General features: G+C 38.8%; 2 protein-coding genes and 1 pseudogene across 3 annotated transcripts; all 3 read left to right on the top strand.

Annotated features, from left to right (window-relative positions):
- Positions 1-977: 977 nt before the first annotated feature.
- Positions 978-6,609, top strand: LOC133743971 (protein LEO1 homolog). 2 transcript variants are annotated; one of them, XM_062172060.1, is made up of 12 exons: positions 978-1,214; positions 1,681-1,982; positions 2,241-2,382; positions 2,454-2,639; positions 2,987-3,163; positions 3,799-3,930; positions 4,130-4,309; positions 4,387-4,518; positions 4,714-4,809; positions 4,888-5,130; positions 5,819-5,977; positions 6,194-6,609. In XM_062172060.1, exons 1-11 carry the CDS (start codon positions 1,101-1,103, stop codon positions 5,951-5,953), a joined length of 1,839 nt encoding a protein of 612 aa, XP_062028044.1. In that variant the 5' UTR covers positions 978-1,100; the 3' UTR covers positions 5,954-5,977; positions 6,194-6,609. The 2 variants fall into 2 exon arrangements, with proteins under 2 accessions (XP_062028044.1, XP_062028043.1); XM_062172059.1 differs by having other exon boundaries at positions 2,238-2,382.
- A 730-nt stretch (positions 6,610-7,339) lies between these two features.
- LOC133742450 (chaperone protein ClpB1) lies at positions 7,340-11,099 on the top strand. The gene is made up of 7 exons (XM_062170106.1): positions 7,340-7,494; positions 7,717-8,889; positions 8,986-9,167; positions 9,254-9,876; positions 9,990-10,269; positions 10,359-10,556; positions 10,648-11,099. Exons 2-7 carry the CDS (start codon positions 7,737-7,739, stop codon positions 10,948-10,950), a joined length of 2,739 nt encoding a protein of 912 aa, XP_062026090.1. The 5' UTR covers positions 7,340-7,494; positions 7,717-7,736; the 3' UTR covers positions 10,951-11,099.
- A 739-nt stretch (positions 11,100-11,838) lies between these two features.
- LOC133745051 (probable ribonuclease P/MRP protein subunit POP5) lies at positions 11,839-12,517 on the top strand (annotated as a pseudogene).
- The last annotated feature ends 3,024 nt before the right edge of the window (positions 12,518-15,541 follow it).

The raw sequence follows: 15,541 nt of genomic DNA, 5'->3' as shown, positions 1-15,541 counted from the left end.
TTGGCAATGGCTTGGTACCTATTGAAATGACCATGTTTCGCTTTTGCGAGGTGATTACGTACACAGAGTCAAATCTCACGGCAAATACTAACACCATGTCATATCAAGTGGTTACCACTAGTGCCCTGCCACGGCAAGTCCCCACCAAGACCCTATTACAACAAGTCACCACCGAAACCAAAACCCTATTTAGCACCATGTCACGTCAAGCGGTTATCACTAGTGCCTTGCCATGACAAATCGCCACCGTATTACAACAAGTTTCCACAAGTAAACACCATCCCCAATAAAAATGGGGCAACCAAACCACCAACACTAGCAACCCATCCAAGCAGCAAAAATATCAGCCATAGAGCCCACACCCTCTGAAGCACCATGAACAACCGTTGCATAAAATCACCAAGTAGAGTTGCCATGCCAATGAATCCCAAACCAATGAACACTTAATTACGCAATAAAAATAAAATTATTGAGGGGGCAATTTTCGTAGACGAAATATTCATCGGCAAAAGATCATTTCTCATATATTTTGTTATTTTTTTTCTTTTCTTGATTTTTGAAATTGAGATAAAAAAGAAATATAACATTTTCCATCTCTTGGAAACTTTGGGGCTCGATGACAAATATATTGTAAATAAAAGTTAATAACCCGTTAAGAGTTTAGAATTTGGCGTTAAGAGTCATAAGTTTGCTAATATGTCAATTCGGTGATGAATTTTTTATTACTTAATATAAACCCGACATTCACGGAAAGTTTGATCAAGTGACCAAAATGCCGAAAGGCTTAAAAGTAGTTAGAGTGAGTTATGATAAGCTTGAAAATTTAATGACTCAATTGTTGAAAGGATTAAAGTTGAGAGTGACTACTTATGATTTTAGTCAAAAAGTAGAAGAAAGTTGGATTTATGGGAAAAATTTACCATTGTTATTTAAAAAAAAAAAAAAAATCCCTACTAATAAAAACATTATTATCGGCCACAGAAAAGAAAGACCTAAAGAAATAAGAAATCAAAGTTAAACGCAGACAAAGCAGGACGAACAAAATCACCAGGTTTCAGAGCCTCAGCCAGATCCGGCGGCCAAGTCGAGAGAGCTCCGAGATGGGGGAAGAGAAGAGGCACCAGATGATGCAAAACCTCTTCGGCGAACAATCCGAAGAAGAAGAAGAGGTCGACTCCGAGCACGAGTCCAATCCCCAGCCCCACTACGCCTCGGTACGATTCTCTAACCCCAATTTCGTATTCTCCCATGCTTAGGTTTTGATTCTAGACTCGTCTCCTGCTAACCTTAGCTTGAGCGAGGTTAAGAGTTTTGTTTGAATGCAGAAGAATTGTTGCTCGGGATTGTTTACTGTTGCTTTTAGGGTTTATAGATGCAAATGTAGATTATGTACAGAAACTTCGATATGATTTAGTGTTTGATAAGATTCCGAGCAATTTCTGATTCTGTTAAAACGATCAGTCGTCGTTACTCGTGAAATAATATGCATCATGTCTGGAAAAGTTTGATTTTAGAGATGAAATATGTGATTAGATTTGTGTGTGAGTATCGATATTATATGAGGTGATGATTATGAGTTTTTGGGATGAAGGAGGAGCTATGTGATTTGCTTGTTAAAAGTCGAATATAAGCAGCTATGTTGTTTGCTTATGTATGTGTGGATGATGGTTTGGTTTTCAGGACGAAGGAGGAGGGCTGGAGCCTGAGGGTGAAGGGGAAGTGGAGGGCCAGGGAGAGGTGGAAGCAGAGAGTGAAGGGGAGCCACGTGAAGCTGATCCTGATCCAGGAGAAAGTGAGGGTGAAAGGGAATCCCAAGAAGTGGAAATCCAAAGAGAAGAAAGTGAAGGAAATACAGACACTGATGAGAAAGAAGAGTTAACAAGCCGGAGACGAAATGCGATTGAAAGTGGATCCGAGAGGTCTGAGGAAAACCATTACCCAGACAATGAAGACTATGAGGTTAATCAGGCTAGAAGTCCAAGGTAAATCACTAAATCTCTCTCTCTCTCTCTCTCTCACACACACACACGGGTGTTTAGTGCATTTGAAGAAACATCTCTGAACCGACACTATTTCTTTTTCCATGTCTTATTGCTGTTATGCATAGCTTTTTTCATAATTCATTCTGTTATTCTTATATCCTGAAATAAGAAATTACTGTAGGCTTCTTGTATGTACACTTGTTTAGAGCAAGCAGCTAGTTAGTTTGACTGATGGGGAGTTTTAATTGTTAACAGTAGATCGCCTGCAGAGGAGAAAGACCAGACTCGTAACGCACATTCCGCTGTACTTGATGTATTTGGTGATGACTCTGAAGAAGAAGAAGAAGAAGAGGATCGAACACGTTACGCTCATCGGAATGACATGGAGCATGATTCAAATGTGAGTATGAAAGTCACAAAGCTTTGAACTTTAATTTTGCAGTTAATGATATGAGGTTTTTGCTGCATCAGAGATCCCCTATGGAAGAGGAAGGGAGCTATGACAAGAGTCCAAGAATAGAGGATGAAATGCAGGATGAAGAACCTAGATATGAGTCAGAAGAGGAAAATATGGAGGTTAAACCTAGAGAGAGACCTGTTGGCCCCCCATTGGAGCTAGAGATTCCATTGCGTCCACCTCCTGCTCATCCTGAAAAGGTTTGAATTTTGATTATAAATGGTGCAATCACTTTTAAATAATTTCAGCTTTTAAGCACATTAAATGGATGTTATCTCTTTTATGTTAGACTATGTATCTTGATGGTGGTGTAGTTTAAGATTGCTTATCACGTTAATATTAATAATAACAAAGCCAAGTCTGTTTTGAATTTAAATAATAGTCTAATTTGCATACGTTAAATGAAAATGGCATCTAGAATGCGTCAATTGACGTGGGGATAAGGCACTATTTTGGTCCTATGAGACTCGGCTAACGTTTTAGTCTTGAACATTTTAGTTTCTTGACTTGGTGGAACATTGTGTGATTAAAATGTATCCTTCTGTAGATGAACATGATCAAAGTTTCAAATATCATGGGCATTGACCGCAAACAGTTTGATCCAAAGACATATGTGGAGGAGGACACGTTTGTGACAGATGAATCTGGATCTAAGAAACGTATACGTTTGGAAAACAATATTGTGCGCTGGAGGAAAGTTAGAACTTCTGACGGCAGATTATCTGTAAGTGATTAGTCTAACCTGCTATACATGCACTTTCTGAATACATTATTCATGTATGCATATGATAGATTTTCTGCTCACTTAATTGCATATGTCACAACGCATGGTTTCACATATGTAGTTTGAATTTCAGTCTATGCAAGTTATTGGCTGTCTTTTGTTCTTTTTTTCCATTTGCAAGGTGAACTTCTTGTTTCTTTCAATTTGCAAAATGTTGGTTGGGTCTTCAAAATTCCTCTTTTCAGCTTGAAGCAAAAGTCAAAAGTCAATTCTTCATCACTGTGAGTTTTGGCCTGCCCTATGTGCAGCAGGGTCACTACTGACTTTAGGGACTCTTCCTTTCTTCTATTTTGCTGAATTCGTTAGCTAGAGACTCATGAGGCTTGTTTGGCCTGTGTGTTTAGGGTTTCTTCTTGTTCATCTCTAAGATTTTCCGGGGCTTTCTGTTTGTCTGTGGATTCCTTATCCACCTTTTTACTTCTTACTTTTTTTTTTTTTTTTTCCAATAATAAAGTTTCTCCTTTCTTCACAGAAAAAGTTCTTATCACATAGCGTGCCAGATGTTTTATAAATTTCATGTTTATTATTTGTCATACATCATGTCCTTATTGTTTGATTATTTCCTGTATTTGTAGTGTGAGAGTAATGCACGCTTTGTGAGATGGTCTGATGGCAGTTTGCAATTATTAATTGGAAATGAAGTTTTAGATATATCAGTGCAAGAGGCACAACATGATCAAGCACACCTATTTCTCAGGCATGAAAAGGTAAAAGTCCAAATATTTTTGTGCGTTATTCATCAATATATTTTTGATGAACTCAGATTCCATCATAAATCTGGAAAAGCTGCAAAAAGGTTGAAGAAATTCTTGAACTGTCTGCCAAGAAGTTGTTATATTTTGTTGTAGAAAAACTTGGTCTTTACAGAGAACTTGTTCCTGAGTACTCATTACATTGTACTTTCAGGGAATCCTCCAATCACAAGGAAAGGTTATGAAGAAGATGAGGTTTATGCCGTCTTCCTTGGCCTCAAATTCTCATAGACTATTGACTGCTCTGGTTGATTCTCGACATAAAAAAGTGTACAAGGTTAAGAACTGTGTTACTGACATCGATCCTGAGAGAGAAAAGGAGGAGAAAGAAAGGGTAATGTGTTGCCTAGTTGTATGTGTTTGGTATTTAGTTGTGCAGCATTTATGTTAATATTTTGTTTGGTGGTGTAGGCTGAAAGTCAAACAATCAGAGCTAATTTACTTCTTAACCGGAAGAGGGAGAAGGTGAATCGAAAATATACACCCACTGTTGACAGGAGGCGCCAACTTTCACCTGGTTTCTTGGAGGAGGCTCTAGATGAGGTATGGTATTTTTATAGTTCATCTTCAAGGTTTTCAGTTCCTTCACCATGATTAGACTGTAACTTTTCATTTTATGACATGAAGAACGCAAATTTTGTTTTTAGTCCTATCACATGTACTCGATTTTTTTTTTTTTGCTTATAAACCTATCTGTTTGGACCTGAATTAGGTCTCTTATGTGTTCACTTTGTTCAGGATGATGAAGAAGATTATCATGAGTCTCGTCGTTCACGCCGCCATATTGAGGAGGAAGAAGCTCGAGCAGAGAAACGCATTATGAATGCTAAGAAGGTCCTAAAACTACTAGATCTTTATATCTTTTTTCTTGTAATATATCTATTCTGAAGCTTTTATCCATTGGGAATTTAGGCACAGAGACCTAAAGAATTCCCTCGCAAGTCATCCTTTCCAACTGGTAGATCTGCTCGGCAACAGCTGGATCTATCTGATAGTGAGAGAGGTGAGTCTGAATATGAAACCGATGGGGAAGAAGATGAGAGGTCTCCTCCACGTAAGAGGGCCATAGATCCAGAGCCGGAATATGAAGACGAGGAAGAAGATGATTATGAAGAAGAGGCAGAAGTAAATGAGGCATCAGAGGAGGAGGCTGAGGTATGGTTCTTTTCTTTTGAATTAAAGTACTTTTCTTATTATATAAATATGAGCATACGGATCTGTTATATCAGTACCATAAGATACAGATCTAGAAGGTGTTTCTGGGTGTTTGTTATCTCAAGTTATATGGCAACTTGAAGTTTGATCTTTGACAGTCCATAATTTTGGCTTCTGATTAGGAATTTGTTCTTTACATTACATAGCTCTCTCTCTCCTGAAACGTAACAGTCAGTCATGAGAACAAGTAGAATTCAGTTTTCTATTGAATGTACTTGCTCTAAAATATGTGCACAATATCTTCTCTGTTACTGTAGAAGCATGATTTTTATCCTAGGACTATGCTATTGGTTCATATTTGTCGCTCGTGAAGTTCAATCACATTTTACATTGATTTCTATTGAGTCTGTTTTTGTTTTCTGGTATGTGAATTCAAAGAAAAAGAATGGTTTACTAGGATGATTGAGATTACTATTAGTGTTTGGAATTTTTACAATTATCAGCATCTAGTGCATTTTTGTCCTTTGGCCAGAGTCCAGTAAGCGATTTGGTTCTTGTTGAGGATATAGTTGCAACTTAAATTTTCACCATTTTGTAGCTTGCTAATATGTTGATAGTTGCCTTCTCAGTTAACAACTATCATAAGATACTTGTATTTTTAATCCTATTCTCTTTGATATATTTCTAGGGGCCTAAGCAAAAAGTTAAGGGCTCTGGACATGGTCTCAAGCGCAAGGAAATTGAGTCAGACGAAGACTCTCCTCCTAGGAAGACTACAACACATCGTAGAATGGCAGTAGTTTACGACAGTGATGAGGAGTAGTATACTTCATTTGGATGAGTTTGTGTGAGTATTCTTTCAGTAATATATTTTCAGTGTTTTTTAGTTTGGTTCTGTAATTTGAGATGGGAAATGATAGTCATTGCTCACTCTATAGGTACTCTTTACTGTTTCAAAAAATTTTCCCCCTACTGTAGCTGTTTATATAGCACTAGTTCAAACTATTAGATATTCAATCTAGTTATATGTCCAAAGTTACTAATATCTCACAATATTTTGCAGAAAACTTGGCCACCCTACCCTGCAGTTCCTGCCTGCCTTCATCCTGGCAATGAAATGGAGACAAATCTAAATATACCAGATCTTCTAGGTGGTCACGATATCCATTTTCGAGATGTTCCGTGTCCGCTGTGGCATTACAATTCATTTATGCAGTCTTTCGTATTACTTGTTCATATATGTTTGTTATATGGGAAAGGATGTGAACACGGCATCTTGTCATCTGGTTTGCCCCTTGAAATGTGGATACCTGATAGTAAATTTGGTTCATAAGAAAGTTGTATTCTTCTCCCGTCATTCTCTCAAAGAAAAACTGCAGCATTTCACAAACTGTAATGGTACCCGGTGCAGAAAGCTTCACATGGATAGCAGCTGTAAATTTTACCGATATATGTATAACCAACTATTCAGGGTTTTCATGGTTTTTGTTTTCCAGTTTTTCGATTGATGACCGTAGTTTACACATAATTTTCCCGCTTAGTTATGGATTTTTGATCTAGTGTGACATGACATGAACGAACTCACCATGCAAGTGATGAAACTACATCTCAACCATTACTTAGGGCTAGTTTGGGATTGCTGTGACTTTGAAAAAAAAACTGTTATTGCTGTGTTGTGAAAATAATCAACTGTGAATTAAAACAGTTTTGCGTTTGGTAAATAATATTTTTAAAAGTGCTGTCAGTACATAAAATAATTTCAGAGCGTGTTTTGATCTACGTCAACTTCTAAAAGCAACCTCTGGACTGTTTCTAAAATCTATTGTTATTAAAGCTGCTTTTTATTTATTTACCAAACACAATAAAATCTAAAATTTTAAGCAAAAGCTGATTTTTTTAAAAGCGAAACAATCCCAAACAGGACCTTAGTTGGTCTAGTCACTCTAGTGGCATAAGTTTCTCTTCATAAAATACGCTAATCTTCTAGAATGTTCGGATAAGAATGGACTTTGCTTCGAGTTCGAAACGGATGATCCAGTAGCTTCCAGTCAAATCGAAAAGACCTGAAAGTAATTATGCCCATCCAATGGGCCGCAAAAGCAACCCATCGAAATTACGAAAAAAACCCTAAAGATAAGGAAAAGCATGGGAACGAAAAAGACGGAAAAATCCCGGAGCTTCCTGCTTCCTCTAGCACTTTCGAGACGCTGACGTGTCGGCCAGACGTGTCTCCTTATAACCTTCCCACACTCCCCACTCTCCAATTCAGAAGAATCAGAAACGACTCAAAATCTCTGTTTTCGCAAAACCAAAAGAAGAAAATCCAATTCCAAACAACTCCGATCGTCTTCTTCAGCTTACAAGGTACACTCCAATCTCTCCTCTATCTCGTTTGATTGCTTTCCTTTTTGATGTGATTAGAAAGTAGAACTAGAAGAGAAGCTTGAATTTTCGGGTTTTGCTGTTTTGTGAACTTGTGGTTTATGAACTGTTGCATGAATATGCCGGAAAGTTGATTGACTTGTAAATGCATGTTGCTTTGAGATTTCGGCAAATTTTGATTGCGCTTTGCTTGATTTTGATCAGGTATAGAAAGGTAGAAGGGAATGAATCCTGACAAATTTACTCACAAGACAAATGAGTCTCTGGCTGGGGCTCATGGACTGGCATCGGATGCTGGCCATGTGCAGCTCACGCCGCTCCATCTTGCAACCGCATTGGTTTCGGACCCTGCCGGCATTTTTCGACAGGCGATTGCCAATGCTAGTGGCAGTGAAGAGGGTCCGAAGTCGGTGGAGAGAGTTTTCAATCAGGCATTGAAGAAGCTCCCGTCTCAGTCCCCTCCCCCGGATCAAGTACCGGCCAGCACTACTCTCATTAAGGCAATTCGGAGAGCGCAGTCGGCGCAGAAAGATCGAGGGGATACACATTTGGCTGTTGATCAGCTGATTCTTGGCCTACTGGAGGATTCGCAGATTGGGGACTTGCTGAAAGAAGCTGGCATTGCTACAGCGAAGGTGAAATCGGAAGTTCAAAAGCTTCGTGGTAAAGAGGGGAAGAAGGTGGAGAGTGCCTCTGGGGACACGAATTTCCAAGCTTTGAATACTTATGGGAGAGACCTTGTTGAGCAGGCCGGGAAGCTTGACCCAGTGATTGGTAGAGATGAGGAGATAAGGAGGGTGGTTCGGATTCTCTCAAGGAGAACGAAGAATAACCCGGTGCTAATTGGAGAGCCAGGAGTTGGGAAAACAGCAGTAGTTGAAGGTTTGGCTCAGAGGATAGTAAGAGGGGATGTCCCTAGTAATCTGGCAGATGTGAGGCTTATCACATTGGACATGGGTGCTCTAGTAGCTGGTGCGAAGTATAGAGGAGAATTTGAGGAGAGGTTGAAGGCTGTCTTGAAAGAAGTAGAAGAGGCCGAAGGGAAGGTGATTCTGTTTATCGATGAAATCCACCTTGTTCTTGGTGCTGGTAGAACAGAGGGGTCTATGGATGCCGCCAACCTTTTCAAGCCGATGCTCGCTAGAGGTCAACTCCGGTGCATTGGGGCAACGACTCTTGAAGAGTACAGGAAATATGTGGAGAAAGATGCTGCATTTGAGCGAAGGTTTCAACAAGTCTATGTGGCGGAACCTAGTGTTCCAGACACTGTTAGCATCCTTCGAGGCTTGAAGGAGAGATATGAAGGGCATCATGGTGTTAGAATTTTGGATAGAGCTTTAGTTGTCGCTGCACAACTATCGAGTCGATACATCACAGGTATAATTTGCAGCTAGCTGATATAGTGAAAATAGTTGTTTAATATGATCTTGTAGTGCTGTTCTTGGTACTTACTTCTTTCTTCTTAATTTATAGGGCGCCATCTCCCTGACAAGGCAATTGATCTAGTTGATGAAGCTTGTGCAAATGTGAGAGTCCAGCTTGACAGTCAACCAGAAGAAATTGACAACCTTGAGAGAAAGAGGATGCAGCTGGAAGTTGAGCTTCATGCGCTTGAAAAAGAAAAGGATAAAGCTAGCAAAGCTCGTCTTGTAGAGGTAAGCGTTTGAATCTAGCATGTGTTGATGGAAATACTTGTTGATTTTGTAGTTCTATTGTTCTTATATTGGTTCTATAATGTTAGGTTCGGAGGGAGCTTGATGACTTAAGAGACAAGCTTCAGCCCTTGATGATGAAGTATAGAAAAGAGAAGGAAAGGATTGATGAGATTCGAAGGCTTAAGCAAAAGCGTGAAGAGCTCTTATTTGCTTTGACAGAGGCTGAAAGAAGATATGATCTAGCCAGGGCGGCTGATTTGCGTTATGGGGCTATTCAGGAAGTGGAGTCCGCTATTGCCCAGCTTGAAGGAAGCACAGAAGAGAACTTGATGTTGACTGAGACTGTTGGACCAGAACATATTGCAGAGGTTGTAAGCCGTTGGACCGGCATACCAGTAACAAGGCTCGGCCAGGATGACAAAGAGAGGTTAATTGGACTTGGTGAGAGATTGCATAAGAGAGTAGTGGGCCAAAACCAGGCAGTTGATGCTGTTGCAGAAGCCGTATTGAGATCAAGAGCTGGGTTAGGCAGACCACAACAACCAACTGGATCATTCCTTTTCTTGGGTCCAACTGGTGTTGGTAAAACTGAGCTTGCAAAGGCTCTTGCTGAACAACTTTTTGATGACGAAAATCTAATTGTTCGAATTGATATGTCTGAGTATATGGAGCAACATTCTGTTGCACGTCTGATTGGTGCTCCTCCTGGGTAAGTTTTGTTTATCTGGCTTATCTAATCATTCTTGCAAATTTTTTTGGCAATCATTCTTACATTTTCTTAGATCAGTATAGTAGAATCTGACTGCTGTTGTAAATCTACAGATATGTTGGTCATGAAGAAGGTGGACAACTCACAGAGGCAGTGAGGCGGAGGCCTTATAGTGTTATACTGTTTGATGAAGTGGAGAAAGCACACCCTGCAGTTTTCAATACTCTCCTGCAAGTTTTAGATGATGGGAGGTTAACTGATGGTCAAGGTCGTACAGTTGATTTTAGGAATACAGTGATCATTATGACTTCAAACCTTGGGGCGGAACATCTCCTAACTGGTTTGTTGGGCAAGTGTTCAATGCAAGTTGCTCATGATCGAGTTATGCAAGAGGTATTGGTCCGAGATCAAGTGTTTACAATATTTAGAGATTCTCTTTTCTTTTTCTAATGCAGAGTTAATCTGACATTTTACTGGAACAGGTGAGAACACACTTTAGGCCTGAATTGCTAAATCGGCTAGATGAGGTAGTTGTTTTCGATCCTCTTTCACGTGACCAACTGATGAAGGTGGCTAGGTTACAAATGAAGGACGTTGCTGTCCGGCTTGCTGAGAGGGGTGTTGCTTTGGGGGTGACTGATAAAGCATTAGATTATATTCTGGACGAGAGTTATGATCCGGTTAGTGCTTCATTCGGAACTGTAATTCGCGAGTCCATATTTACGTTACTTTGCATCTACATTGAAATACTAAACCTTTTATCATTTTCAGGTTTATGGTGCTCGACCTATAAGAAGATGGCTTGAGAAGAGAGTGGTGACAGAGCTATCAAGAATGCTGATTAGAGAAGAGATAGATGAGAACTCAACTGTGTACATAGATGCAGGACCTAAGGGAAATGAGTTGGTTTACCGGGTTGAGAAGAATGGAGGGCTTGTTAATGCCGTCACCGGTCAGAAGTCAGATGTGTTGATACAACTTCCGAATGGACCAAGGCCGACTGATGATGCTCATCAGGCAGTTAAGAAGATGAAGATCGAGGAAATGGATGAGGACCTCGACATGGATGAGTAAAACCTTTCCTTCACTACTTGTCGTCCGGGTTGTAACTGTAAAAGTCTTTGCAGTGTTTTGATGGCTTTGGTGTGTTAATGTGTCTGTCCGGGCGAGACTTGATTGCTTGTAATAACTTGCTTTTGATAATTCAAGTTCTAGTTTTCTGATATTGTACTCTTCGTTGATTTCTCTTCTACCATGTTTATATGCTTTTATGGATGTCCAAGATTATGACCATTCCTAGTTTCACGTTAGTGAATCTTCTTTTCGGTTTAAACCAACAGAGATTATTGGGGCACAAAAAACTGATCTCGAAATTATTTAGACCCCAAGATTGGAGATGGTCATTCCTGGTGGAAGTTGAATTTAACTTGCTTTTACTTCTACTGGAGCCACTTTACCTGTAGTAAATTCAGCATTATGAATTAAACGTTGGTTTAGTGATGTTTCTCATGTTGGTTTTGTGAGATCAACAAATTCATAGCTCCGGTCATTTTTCTGGCTTTGTGGAATGAAAAATTCGTAACTTCTGGTTCTCTTTCTTCATCAAAATCTTATCGTAGCCTCGTAGGTTACTAGGTTAGGTTATGGTTGCGAATGCTAACCATCTGGGATTGCTAACATATCTGTAAAATCATTAAAAACGCAGAGTTATTTCTTTTTGACTATTTACCTTATAGGAATACTGGTTATTTGGTTAACAAATTGGGCCATCGCAAATATGGCCATACTTAATTCACTTATCAGGCCAACGAAATGGGCTTTGCAAATTTTTTAGTAAGGTGCTGGATTGATGATAACCCGACCCGACCCTCTATATGTATATAGGGCTGAAAACCATAACTGGCATAACACAATCTCTCTCGCATTGATATTCTGTGTTGGTCAATAACACAGTCATCATTCATGTCTGATATGTGCTGTGTCATCGACTGTATTGCTTCGAAGCATGTTTCGGGTTCATAACTAGTTTTTTACATCTGGGATTTACAAACCCAGTTTAGAGTAGCCACATATCATACTTTGGCTCCTGAATGTTCATTTTTATACTTGAGAAACCAAATAATGTGTTGTGAGCAGGTAAAGGATCATTGTGGGATTTAAATTTTAAAAATAGGTGTATGACATTGGAGGTCATCTTGGATCCGAATAAACAACTTGCAAAGAAAGATCCTGTTATCATTACCACGTATAATGTTACAAAAGCCATCAAAGACAGCATTCCTGTGAACTTTAATTGGGGAGTGTGGTCTGGCTTCTTCACTTGGATCGTTCCAAGGTAAGTAATATATTCTAATGACATTTTCTTATTTGTTGTATAGGAATTTTCTCTTTAATTTCAAGGTTAAAATGACTCTCACATTGCGTTCCATGATGTAATTGGCAGTCAAGTATGTCAATAAGATTACAAGGCTTTGTATCATAAGAGCTTCAAGGGAGGACCATCAAAAAGTAGGGTCTGCAATTACCATGGTCAGGACTCAGGAGTATTGCTGATTGCCCGGTAATTTTTAATTTATTGGACTTAAGTGGCGAGTTAAAGAACCTGAATAGAGTAACTCTTATCATACATCAGCGTTTGTAGTTTCCTCTTGATGGCTATGGGGCAGTTTAAGAAGAAGAAAATAAGATATAGCTAAGTCAGTGCACTTGTCTATTAGTCACTTTCATATATTTCAAGAATAACATGTGAAAAGTTATGCACACTAAGATGCAAGAGGTTTTCGCATCAAATAGGAAAAATTGTCATCAATGAACAATGTCTTACTATGATTTATTATGACTCTTTGGTTCTATTCCTTCTACTATATGGTGCTTAGTTCTTAAAAAAATTGTTATGCTTAGCTTTAGTGGCAGATCATTAAGAAATACAGTATTTTTTCCAAATTTTATTTCAAAAAAAAAAAAAAAAAACAAGCAAACAAACGAAGAGAGAAGTTAATTCAATGTCGGGGTCATCTAGGGTACCTTGATAGTAATTGGCTAAGGACTAAACAGGTTACTAAATTTTAAATATTTTGGACCATTGGATATATTACTAATTCAATGGTCCAAAATATTTAACAAAATGGGTGTATGGCAAACACCCGGATACCTAAGAAAATTCCCATAATATAAAAAAAAAAAAAAAAAAAAAAAACTTGGGATCTTCGGTGGTTGGTATAACGAACGAACCATGTGAACAATTTTTAGGTTCACCCCTGGGTGAGCAAGCATATTCAGCCTTATTATCGATTAACTCACTTGTACGTAATAAATTTATAATCCAACAGTCCATATATTAAATTAGCATTTAAAGATCATCTCTGTAAAAAATCAATCGAATCGGAAATCGTTTAATTATCTAATTGAATCAAATAAATGGACGGTTCTAACAACAATTATAATGACTGAAGTTCCATCTTCAATTGTATGGGGTTGAAGTCGAAGCCACGTACATCCCGGCCGGCGATGTAGTAGTTAGTATGTAGTTGAGTTTTACCCCAACCCCAAGCTTCTACCATATATGCGTTAATATATTCCGGCTTATCCCATATTTTGGGTACTAATTCACCTTGAAATACCTGAAATATGTAGGCAAAAAAACCCTTCAATTCACCATGCTCCTTTGGCCGGGGTTGGTTTGGTACTATATGGGGTTCGAGTTGCTGCGGTTGTAGTAGCATCGATCTTTTGCAGAGGTGAGAGGTGTATTGGGCTATTGGCATGGACTGGAGAGACGTAGCTCTTTGCAGAGACGCTAGTTCATATGCTTTCAGCTACTGTGGGGCGTGGAGAATTATAAACCAGCTGATACGAGAGGGGGGATCAGTTAGCCATACTAGCTACAATCCAAGATACCTAAAACTTGGAATATTTTATTTCAGAGTTGCAATATTTATTTAATTATCAAAAATGTAAAATTAACTTATCAGAGTAATTAACAACTTGCTAGTTGTATAAGTCTTGCATGTCTTTGTAAGACAAACTGTACTGTAGGTAAAATAATAAATCTACTAATCAAACTCGATCTCCAACAACCTAAGATGCTGAAGAAGTCAAAATATAACAAGAAACAAGAGACAATTTTGGCTGAATTACTTTTTTGATATTTCATTCACCTTACAAGAAGGAATTATATACAAACTACAATTGTGCCTAATAAGACAAGTACTACTCCTAAGGCAAGTAGTAAATCTAATAATACTACACATATTACAGAATAATACAGATCACATAATATTACAGAATATCTACATAAATAAGGTAAGTATGACTCACGCCAACACTCCCCCTCAAGTTGGCGCATACAGATCACGAATGCCCAACTTGCCAAGTGAGTCATGAAATGCCTTGCTCGATACTGCTTTCGTGAGAACATCAGCTAACTGTTCTTCTGAGTGGACAAACGGAAAAGAGATAAGCTTAGCATCAAGCTTCTCTTTAATGAAATGTCTGTCAACCTCAACATGCTTAGTTCTGTCATGTTGAACTGGGTTGTGAGCAATATCCACCGCTGCCTTATTATCACAATACAAATCCATGGCTCGTTTGGGTTTAAATCCCAAATCACGAAGTAAATTTCTCAACCAAAGTAATTCACAAACTCCATGAGCCATACCTCTATACTCTGCTTCAGCACTTGACCTTGCCACAACCTTTTGTTTCTTACTTCTCCAAGTAACAAGATTACCACCTACAAAAGTGAAGTAACCAGAAGTGGATTTTCTATCTATAACACAACCTGCCCAATCTGCATCTGTATAACCACTAACATCCAGATGATTATGCTTTGAAAACATCAAGCCTTTTCCAGGCGCAGACTTTAAATACCTCAGAATACGGATCACAGCTTCCATATGAGTTTCACTTGGATTATGCATGAATTGACTCACAACACTAACTGCATATGCAATGTCTGGCCGAGTATGTGAGAGATAAATTAATCTGCCAACTAATCTTTGATAGCGAGCTTTCTCTGTAAGAGTTTGATTAGGGTACTCAGCCAGTTTATGATTTTGCTCAATAGGAGTGTATCAGCAGGTCTACACCCTAGCATTCCTGTCTCTGTCAACAAATCAAGCACATATTTTCTCTGGCACAAGAAAATTCCTGAACTCCCCCTGGCGACCTCAATCCCCAAAAAATATTTAAGAGAACCAAGATCTTTCATCTCAAACTCTGATGCAAGCAGATCTTTTAATCTTTCAACCTCCTCTGAATTATCACCAGTAATTATCATATCATCAACATAAATAATCAAGGCAGTTAATTTACCTTCACTGCGTTTCAGAAACAATGTATGGTCAGAGTTGCTCTGCTTGTACCCAAACCGACGCATAGCTTGAGAGAATCTTCCAAACCATGCTCGTGGTGATTGTTTGAGTCCATACAAGGACTTATTTAACTTACACACAAATCTACCTCTTGTGCTTGCCTCATATCCTGGTGGTAGATCCATATAGACTTCTTCAGATAGCTCTCCATGAAGAAAGACATTCTTTACATCAAACTGTTGCAAAGGCCAATCTAGATTAGCTGCTAGAGACATCAACACTCGAACAATATTAATCTTTGCTACTGGAGCAAAGGTCTCCTCATAATCCACGCCATATGTTTGAGTATATCC

This window comes from Rosa rugosa, chromosome 4 (genome assembly GCF_958449725.1).
Source record: "Rosa rugosa chromosome 4, drRosRugo1.1, whole genome shotgun sequence".
In the NCBI taxonomy this organism is placed as follows: Eukaryota; Viridiplantae; Streptophyta; class Magnoliopsida; order Rosales; family Rosaceae; genus Rosa; species Rosa rugosa.
The sequence above is the reverse complement of the archived record's forward strand: the minus strand, read 5'-3'. Positions and strand labels throughout refer to the sequence as shown.

Coding starts and splice junctions, on each gene's coding strand:
- LOC133743971 (XM_062172059.1), top strand. CDS start 1,101: ATGGGGGAAGAGAAGAGGCACCAGATGATGCAAAACCTCTTCGGCGAA. Junction 2,383..2,453: donor ACATGGAGCATGATTCAAAT/GTGAGTATGAAA, acceptor TTGCTGCATCAG/AGATCCCCTATGGAAGAGGA. Junction 5,131..5,818: donor CATCAGAGGAGGAGGCTGAG/GTATGGTTCTTT, acceptor ATATATTTCTAG/GGGCCTAAGCAAAAAGTTAA.
- LOC133742450 (XM_062170106.1), top strand. CDS start 7,737: ATGAATCCTGACAAATTTACTCACAAGACAAATGAGTCTCTGGCTGGG. Junction 9,168..9,253: donor GCAAAGCTCGTCTTGTAGAG/GTAAGCGTTTGA, acceptor CTATAATGTTAG/GTTCGGAGGGAGCTTGATGA. Junction 9,877..9,989: donor CTGATTGGTGCTCCTCCTGG/GTAAGTTTTGTT, acceptor GTAAATCTACAG/ATATGTTGGTCATGAAGAAG.